This window comes from Fulmarus glacialis, unplaced genomic scaffold, assembly GCF_000690835.1.
Source record: "Fulmarus glacialis isolate BGI_N327 unplaced genomic scaffold, ASM69083v1 scaffold242, whole genome shotgun sequence".
NCBI lineage: Eukaryota > Metazoa > Chordata > Aves > Procellariiformes > Procellariidae > Fulmarus > Fulmarus glacialis.
The window spans coordinates 5,402-15,734 of NW_009198171.1; the positions used below are offsets into that span (position 1 = coordinate 5,402).

Genomic DNA, 10,333 nt, shown 5'->3' on the forward strand with positions numbered 1-10,333 from the left:
ATCCAGAGAGCAGAAAGAAACAACAGTCTCATTGCAAGATTTCCTCCACCCCAGGACCAGTAGAACAGATGACAACCACATGTGGCTTGCCCAAGAGGTGACTTGGCCCACACAAGGCACAGCATCCAAGGGAGAGGTCCGGCAAGAGCAAGAAGGTCAAACAGATATGCCAAGAACTAGAACGATGCTGGGCACTGAACACACGCAGAGAACAGAGAGACAAAACAAGAGCTTTGTATGTGCTGCAGATGACATGTGAGGGAATGGCCAAATGGAAACTCAAGTTAAATCGATGGAAATCCATGGTTTCAGCTCTACATGTCCTGTCTCCAAAGAGGCAGAGAGATGGAGGTCCATGTGACACCCTCCCCAGCCAGCTTGCACCCTTGCATGTGGTGGTACAGTAAAACACGCTCCCCCAGCAGATCGTGGGCAGGGGAGGACAGTCCTGTTTCCCCATCATACACCATTATCATGGACCAGCTACAAGAGTCAATGCTTTTTTCTCCCCCCCTCCCAACTTTGCTGTTGCTGATGGTTTTGGAGCAGAACAATCAACCAGTACTTCCTATACCAATAAACAAGTCACTCGGAATAATTAGCACATACATAAATTATTTCTGTCTGGGTTGCAATCAGAAACCAGGAGCGAGCCCTTCAGCCAGATGATGCAACCAACAGCCTACTCAGGGACCATGACTTAACTTGGTATCTCTGGTGCTGAGATGGACTTCAGCCAAAAAGAGCAGCGAAGACCCTCCACTGTAAGGCCCTCCAAGTTCACGTCTCTTCATGCCATGGGGATGCTGCCACAAGCAACCCACTCATTTCACAGGTGAAATACCATAATTCCACGTACAGCTCATTAAATGGGAATGAAGAGCAACTTGACAATACCCTCAGAGCCGTGTTATCTATGGCAACCATTGAAGATGTGCACAGACGAAATTGCAGGTACACTTCTGTTCTCCTCTCACCAACTGGCTTCAAAAGCAATTTGGTAACAACTCAGCTCCTGCCCAAATGCACGGTAAGATCAGGCGAGGTGAAGCTGCAGGCATCTAACCAATTAATTTTATCTCATTACCTGCAACATGTTGAGGAGCAGACTCCGGAATTTGGTTCCTTCCACCATGAAGAGGGCCATTTTGTCACAGAGCTTGGCTGCTGTGGAAGCAAAGCTGCGGTCCGTCACCGCTTTCTGGTAGATGGTCTTGACTATCTCCCCCAGCATCTCCTCAGAGTTGGTAGAGTTCTGGGCCTCCTCCATGAAGGTCGTGAGCTTGGAGTCAACGTCGCTGCTGTTGTTCCTCATGCTGTTGAGGATTTCAATTAATTTGTCCATTTTGTTCTTTTCGGGATTGGTGGTTTCCACTGTGACTTCGTCCTGGTCCGTGAAAAGGGAAAGACAAGGCGTCTGTTACACAAGGAAAAAACAGACATATCAGCTCTTGTCCTTCCACAAACAGCGAAGGGGGAAGGGGATTGGGGAGACATACAAACAGACATAGAAAAATCAAAGCATCTTTTAGAGGCACAATGGTCTCATCTCAGCATTGAAAACCACAAGTGAATGAGTCCTGCCCCAGATATGTTCTCTTTCCCCATTTCTCACAGCACTCAATCCCAGAGTCCTGCCCCTTGGCTCAGGGAGAAGATGGGCTCGAGGGTCCTGAGCCAGCATGCCAAGGTCTGACCACCCCTGACTGCCTTCGGCACCCTGGAGAGGTTTCTGGGGGGTGTCTGCAACGTGGAGATAATGGACATTTTTTTACCTCTATTTTGAAAGTGCACTGATGTTTGCAAAATGCTCAGATAACAATCCTACAAAAATATCTACTTTTTAATATATATTTAACGATCTAAATTGAGATCAAAGATGTCACATGATCCCAGCATTAGAAAAGCTCTTAACTTTCCCATCTCTTGGCTGTTACACTTTTCACTTCACGTCATTACCATAGAATTTATTGCTTCTTTTCAACGTTTAATTATGCATTTGTCCCTTTCCTCCAGCATAAGGCATGCATCCTGCTTGCTATGGTCTGCTCCCTTCTCCTCCTCTAGTTCAATCTTAAAACGTGCTATACAATCCAATCCTGTAGCATTTTTTGGACAACCCCAACGCCAACCAGCGGTTGGAGTTGTCCAAAACTCCCATCAGGAGGCCAGTTGTGTTGACTACACCCACCGAGAGCGTGTGCTTATGTGATGTCTTATAAGACTATAAATTCGCAGAGAGAGCATTAAAATGAATACTCTGAAAGTCTCTGATATACTCCCATTGCTTTAAGGAACACAAAAATAACTAACAAACTCTCTTCCCCCCCTCATGCCACATACATAAATAGTAAATGCACATGCATTCAAAGGTATACATTTCCAACATGCACTCCCATGGAATTGTGTATGTTCAGGTTATTTTTGCTACGCATTTTGGAAATCTCATTGGAGATACCCCCACGGATGCATTTTCCCGTCTGACAAAAGAATCTCAAGAGAAAGAATCTGAGTTTCACAGAGGGCAAATGAAGATATCATCTCCGAATTCCTCAGAAATCTGAGGCTGAATATTGTTTCCAAAAAGGATTTCTCCTCCGTCACTTGCATGCAATAGTTTTGTTATTGTTGGGTTGTTGGAAGGAAGGGGGAAAGATAAGGGCATTTCAATTCATTGCTGAGATAAATGGATATCAACTTTTAAGTAGCTGACTCCAACTATTCAGCACTCAAAAGTCAAAGCTCTGTAACTGTGGAGACAAATTGCCTTTTTTAGACCTCTTTGCAAAGCCAATGAGTTCTACAGACCGGGAGGCAGCCAGTTGGAATCAGCCCCCAGGGAAGGAGCACCCGTGTTGCAGCTCATGCATGCACCGGCATTCCCCAAGGGTCTTTACATGGATAGGGGGAGAGTTCCCAGTCCCTCTTGGAGAACACACACTGGTAGCAACCTCAACCAAGGAGGCGAGCATTGTGTCAATAAAAGGCCTCCTGAAGAAGCATGAAGACACTTCAAGAGAAGTGTTGACACTGGGAGATTAAGATAAGTTGGGTGCACTCATGGAAAGGTCCCTTGAGCCCAACCCACCCTTTGTATGGAGAATGGCCAACAGCCAGACTCTTGGAAAAAGGAAACTCAACATTCCCCTAAGAAATAGTACCTTTTCTTTTAGTCTCCTCCGCAGCCTGTCTTTGGAAGACTGAAGCAAATTGATCTTGGGTCTTTCCCCAATGCGCTCGTGAATACTGTCTTTCCGCTTGGTCTCCGACTCCTGGATGTACTGCTGAGACTGCTTCTCCACAGCCTCCGGGCCCCGGTGCGTCTCCACAGGAATATGCACCGTGCAGACGGAGGTGTCCTCAATTTTCAAATTCTCAGTCTCTTTGGCATTTCTGTGCGTTTCTTTGTCGTTGGGCGAGTGCTTCTGGTTGTGGTGCCATCTCCGGTTCTGGCTGTAGCCGTGGTGGCCCGTCCTGCCTGAGGAGTGAGGGGCCTGGCCACCTTGGTAGAGTTTCTGGTGGTCCCTGTTGTGTTTGGTGCCACCTTGCTGATGATCTGCGTGCTGCTGAGACTTGTTCCCGCCGGGAAGTCTCTGCTGTCGCCTGGAAAGTCAAAGGAAGTCGTTAATACATCCTTTCCTGCATGGTCCTGTTTGGTCAACACATCTTCCGTCCCACCGAACACCCTGGCCCAGGCGGGCTCTGTGGGTCTCCCTACCACAAAAGGGGAGCCAATTTCTTAGCATCTAACACAACCTAGTATCAACTCACGCCTCTAAATCTCTTTCAATAACAGGCATATTTCAGCTGAAAGTTTTCATGTACAGTGAGATAACATGACTTTGGTTCCCAGGAAAACCCTCCCAGTTTTCCGTGTTGCTTCCACCCTAAACCAGGGAAGACCTGGTTAGTCCCAGCTCAGCAGCAGGAAGTCAGTCAGGCAAGAAATACCAGGAGATTTTTTTTTCTAACGACCTAAGGAGCTCCTGATAAGCCTGGCCTACAGCACCGCTTCCTCCTCTTGCTTGCCACCTTTGCTGTACCAACATGGCATTGGTTTGCAGTGCATCATTTTAAGCGCATCGGGAATTTCTAAGAGAGCAAAAAAAGCTAAAAAGCAAATTACTGAGTAAAAGAGCTGCCCACACCAAATGGTTTTGTTTGGCCTTTCTTTATGCATATCCTTCATCGTTGCTACACTGGGAGAGGACGTGTGCACGGATGAAGAAGCTGAGGACCACACGTGGCTCCGGCAGCATGGGGAGCCAGGACCATTACCTCCAGACAGGAGGCTGGGTAAATATGGTTCCAAGCGGATAACATGGAAATTCAACAGGCACAAAGAGGAAGACTTGCCCGCAAATGGTTTGCTCGAGAGACTACAGCAGCTCAGAAGGGGTGAGCAAGCCCCTGTGTGCTGGCCGTAACCAGTAGCCAAGATGGCAGGTCCCAAAAAACCCAACAGTTGAATGGAAGAAATGCTTTGGCAGCCTCAGACATTTCAGGTTTCCACACGGGCTGCAGCATGGCTCTCCCCAGCAGAGAAGGCTGAGCCGGCATGCCATCATCAAGGATGCAATTAAGACAGAGACGGTCCTGGTATTGGCTGCCTTCGCCTGGGACTCTGCAGGGTTAGTCCTAAGCATGACGGCAGCTCCCTGCCTGCCCGCTGCCTTTTTAACGCTCAGTGTTGGCTCTGAGACCATGCGGGATGCTTTAATGCTCAGCTCCTTACAAGGCTGCTGGGAGCGGCGCTGGAGGCTCACAAGGGATATCTCCCCAGCATCATCCCCCGAAACAAGGAAACAACTGTGAGTACTGTGGTGACCACACCGGTCTGCATCCGTACTGGTTTTGTAGCTGTTATAATCCCCTTGCTCAGCCTCATCCCTTAACCCTGCCTCCGTTCGGATAAATAGCAGCATTTATTTAAAACCCGTTGCATAGCAATTAATTTTATTTTCATCATCTGCACTGCTCGGCTAAGGGCGCTCGGATGAAGGAAGGGGCCATTCACAAATACATTTCAATGGTCAGTGGCTAAACAGTCTCCAACCCTGCCTGCCAAAGCCATCTGCCCATCAAATCTGTATTCCTTGGCATCCCCAGGAGTTAAAACCTATTTTCCGAGGCCAACTGGCTCTTAACCATAAAGAGCGAGGGCTCGTGTTTGGCAAACGCAGGACGAAGAGGCTTGTTCATGGTGGCAGTGGAAGGAATTTGTGTTTAGTCTCAGACCACCGGATCCGGTTTTCTGAGATATTCAACGTGGGTTGGTTTTTTTTTTTTTTTGAAGGTGAAAGGCAGGGGAATTAAAAAAAAAAAAAAAAAAAGGAGATGGGGGAAGCTTTCCTGTTTGCTGGAGCTTACAAGCATTTTATGAGTACAGATTCTCCACATCAAGTTTTCCTGGCATTTCTTTGTTTCCTCTCAGTAACGCAATCACATAAACCGCTTTGTAAAGAGCAACGCTTATTAAAAGGGGAATATCAAAATAAAAGTTAGTTAAAACCCTTATCTAGTACTGAGCCCTCACATGCTTCAGTGTGCAAGAGTTTTGCTGATATAATTCAGTGTTTGCTTTCTGTGGTTTTGCTCTTCTCTTGTCTCAAACATCTGAGTTTAACTGTTTGGGTGCACTTTTATTCTTGGGTTATTAACCAGACAGGCTGCTACTGTATTTAAGTTGCAGATATTGCACAGAAATGACAAAAGTTGCACACAGGCACAGCTTTAATTTAAGCAGAGATAAGGCAAGACGCCGGGAAATGAGCTGGGAACCAACCTCTGCTGTAAATTCCTGCAAGAAATGCACGCAGGGACATTTTTTTCCTAAAGACATAATGATATTATAAACCAAACCATTTCTGTTTAAGGGCTGTGAAAGAAAAAAAAAAAAAGGTTTAAGATTACAAAAAAACACTTAAGCCAACGTGGAATGTGCAAGATGATTGTTCGGTTTGGGGCTTTTGCAATAGAACAGGGAGAGGACAGGCAGCTCCATCCCCGTACAAGACAGCTAAAAGGCAATATCCCCATGGCAAGGGGCAGAGCAAACACAAACCAAAGCTCTGCAGTCACTGACCACAGGACGGAAAACACCAGAGTTAAACAAGCTAGGAAAAAAAAAAAAAATGCAAGAAATAAAAGGCAAAGGAAGAAGAATGGCAAACAAGAAGCAACGTCCGTGACTTGGCAGCAGGCAGGGGTCTAGACGATAATCCAGCATTCAGGCAAAGACTCGTCGTGTGCTTTTATCTTCCCAACGCCCCAGAGAAGAAGAAAAGCCAAGAAGAAATAGGACTCTGCAGCAAAGAAGAGCCAAAGCAAGGAGAACAGGGCCAAGATCTTAAAACTTTTTTGACTGCACCGCATTGCAAAGCCTGGGAGGTTGGGATGACCCATCCTGGCTCTCAGGTGTGACCAAGGTGCTGGGGACACAGAGAGCCCTGGGAAGGGGCAAGATGGGGACCAGGGCATCCCACCACACACATCCGCTGTGGGTTGAGTTGATGGAAACAACCTTGTGCTTGCTCGAGGGCAGGAGAGCCGAGATGGCGGCCTGGGGTGACGTGCCAAGCTTAGGGAATCAGACCATGTAGGAACCCAAAGGCACCTCCCAGCCCAGGGTTTTAGGCTTGCGATGCCAAAGGGTGGAACAGCTGAAGCTTGCATCACATAGCAACATCTCTGAGAAAAGGAAGATTTCACCCCAAAAAAATGCCACTACTACTGGGAAATCCTTCTGTCCCTCTCTGCCCCATCCTTTGCTGTAAGGACATGGTGCCTTGCGGAGGACCCTGCTTCAGCTACAAGAAGTATCTAGAGAGCACACCAGTCTCTTACTTCTTGCCCCTGTTTAATGTTAAATAACTATTTTCACTTCAAAGGCCAAATTCTGATTCAGCTCAAAACTCCCCCTGACTTCAGTGGGACGAGGGATTTGGCCATCAGTCAACGTGGAAACTTTAAGAGACGTTCAGAGTCACAAAGAAACTGCAGAAGAACTAAAAACCAAGGGGAGACAGTCAGGGTTGCCAAGCTGGAAATAGGATGGTATTGCTTGTGCTATCATTTCTCCACTGATTTTTTTTATTTAATTAACTAAACGAGATACCTTTCAACAGAATTGAGATCTGACAAATGTCTGCTCTGTCAGAGGAGCCTACGCAAACAAATCTAAGGCTTCAGCTGTCTCGGTGATTACCAGCCTACGTGCTCAGAAATATGGGATTCCTGCAAGTTTTTACTACATCGTTTGCTCCCAAGGAAAGGGACTGGAAGGCATAAGGCTGGGGAAAATAACTCCAGACACGTGGACAGCTGTGGTCTAAAACACAGTTGCTCCATCCCGTCAGCCCTGCTCATATCCCCCCAAGCGAGACAAGTCCTCTGAGAGCCCCCACCATTTGTCTGGCATGTGGAGAGCCGGAGGACAACGCGGGGTTACATTCTCCTGGTGGTTGCATGGAGATTTGGTTAGGCAATTCCTGCAAATACTGAGAGGTAAGGAGCTACATCTCCAATGGCACTCGAGACATTCACCCCGTGGTGCAGAGCATACCGTACAGCCGAACGGACTGAGATCCTGTCCGTGGGCTCAGGGACTGGATGCTCCGGGCATCCTGGCTCTTGTCTTTGAAGAACCTGCCTGGACACCATGCTTGCCCTCAATCCCAAGCAACTCTCCCACGGGACAAACCCTCCTGGGCACGCTAAGCTCCTCACAGAGGAGGGATGCTGGTTTTGTCCTGCTTTCATGCAGAGCCTGATACCTGGTGGGCATGGCCAGGGCCACCCAGCAATTAACAACTAATATGGACTTGCAGCCACTCAGGCAAGAAGTTGAGAACAAAGAGTGGTGCCATGACCAAGGTCAAACCTTCCGCTTCCCCTTCATCCTTCTGGTGAATGAAACCAGTCCTCACTGCATTTTGCAGACAGAAAGTTTCTCTCCACCCTTTCTTCTGCCCAGACAGGATCTCATCTCTGTGCCAGGATCAGGCCCAGGAATATGATGCTAAGTCTTGGGAGTATCTCATGATCAGCTTTGCTATTAACATGTCCACAATTAATTAGCAATTGCCATTATAAGGGATAGATTAAGATTTGCTGCAGAAATGGACTCTGTGGGACCTTCCGCTCCTATGAGGATCCCAGGTCCCACTTATCTATGGCACGCCCCAAGGCTGAAGAGTAGAGCCTCCCCAGGGCATGCAGCAACTGTACCTGCGAACGGGGGACTGGTGGGGCTGGCTCTATGGGATGAAGGGCCACCTCCTTTTTGAAAATCCCACAGTACTTTTCCATTGAGGGAGGGAAATTAAATAAAACTCTTAGAGACACCACTGAAAGAGTTAAATTCACAGACACTGATAGCAGCTGGGTTCTTCACGGCCGTACTAGCTAGCTGCCCTGAAAAGGGCGTTCCACCACCACATCCTCCCTCTCTCCCCAGCAGCCGTGCAGATTACGTGGCAGTCTTGGATCCCATGAGTAGGGGATGCAGCTCCCCAAATAACCGGACTGGCACCCCTGAGCAGGTGCTGCTGGAGGAGTTTGCCATCGCCACTGGCTTTGGACACCTAAGGGACATCGTGGTCCAAACTGGAAGGCCTGGAGGATCCCAGTTAGGAGCTGGTGGAATTTTACAGCATCTAAAACTGGTCCTGGAAGTCTAATCCTGCACTGGGAGGTCAACGGGAATATTGCTATTAATATAATGAGGAGGAATTTCTATTCTAGAGGCCTGATTTCCCCCAAAAGTATTCTTCACCAAGCCTATCTCCAAAGGCACTCTGATGTTTTACGCGCATGTATAATGATAACTCAGCATCGCTTTGGTATAGGGACCGTTGCAGTCCTGCCACGGACATTTTCTATTCTCGCTATGACTGAGAGTGGGAAACGCTCAAATAAGCTTGACGGTTCCACACAATTTAATCAAAAACCTCAAAACCCCACAGAAAGCAACAACCACCAGCTCCAAGGATGAAGAACACAGGACTTCTGTATGTTTTCCCTTTGGCTTTTTCTCTCAAACTGGTTTTGTTTGGCTCCAGTTTCATTTTTGTTTGCATTTTTCTCAGATGAGAAGGGAACAAGATGTCATGTTCACTCCTGAAAACAAAAATGAAATTATTCACACTTCTTTTATGCCTTTCTGTCACTAGGTTTAAAGTCTATCCCGAACACCAGACCCAGCCCACGCGTCTGGATGGACACGGCATTTTGGAAGCGTAGAAAATCCACCTGTCAGAATGGTGGTGATCAGGATCTCAAATCATCTTTGAACAGTTGAGACACGATGCGTGCTTTAGGTCTTACACGTACGCATCCTTGAAAACATACAATGAACTCCAGAAGATAAGCACAGCCAACAAAAACAACACTATGAGGGTAGAGATGGTTTTGATGAGGCTCACAGCATCTGGCTGCTGGGAAAAGCATTATGAAACCCTTAGATGAGCCACCTACCTGGGAACAACTCCCCTTGTCACCACCTTGGTCTTGGGGTACAGCCACTGCTGACAACCCTCCCTTGGGCCTGGACATCATGTCTGTCTTTGCTAAAGATGATTTCCTTTGGCCTTTACAACATAACTAGACACACTATAAACCAACAGGGTAGCATTGATTTTTATGACGAGTGTGGTGAGACAGTGGCACAGGTTGCCCAGAGAGGTGGTAGATGCCCCATCCCTGGCAACATTCAAGAGCAGGTGGGACAGGGCTCTGAGCAACCTGATCTAGTTGAAGATGTCCCTGCCCATGGCAGGGGGGTTGGACTGGATGACCTTTAAAGGTCCCTTCCAACCCAAACCATTCTGTGATTCTATGATTGAAGGGCTTCACACAGAGACACCCAAGGTGCTCACGCAATAATGCATCTAAAAAACGGGTGTAAGATTGACACAAAGCACGGTTCATCATGGGATGCACAATCTTTGGCTATGGGATGCTGACTGATTTGGCCTTTCCAAACACAGAAACGGACCCAATTTCTCCCTGTGCCTTCCTGCAGCATCACTTCACACTATTGGTGTCCACTACTTCTCCCACCACAGCGATGGACACCCCACTCACAGGACCACCAGCTGAGCACCCAGTCTGCAGGCTGTGTTGCAGCAGCAGAGACAGCGCTGCTGGGCTGAAAGGACACGGCACAAAGTCCATCAGAGCAGACTCAAAGCATTGAACAGCAAACTTGCTACTGCTGAAGTCCAATGAAAGTCCTCACTGCAACGCTTGGCCGCACAGGCTGCCTGAGTCAGCTATTTTCTTCTAAGCTTCATGGAAATGAATCTTCAGGAGGAATTTAAGTAGCTGTTTT

General features: G+C 47.6%; 1 protein-coding gene across 1 annotated transcript; it reads right to left on the reverse strand.

Moving 5' to 3' along the window:
• Window positions 1-1,087: 1,087 nt before the first annotated feature.
• CTIF (CBP80/20-dependent translation initiation factor) lies at window positions 1,088-3,603 on the reverse strand (the record flags this gene model as incomplete). Its single annotated transcript, XM_009572800.1, has 2 exons — window positions 1,088-1,387; window positions 3,162-3,603. Coding segments are annotated over 2 exons (742 nt in total), but the record flags the coding sequence as incomplete, so codon positions are not given.
• Between the last annotated feature and the right edge of the window lie 6,730 nt (window positions 3,604-10,333).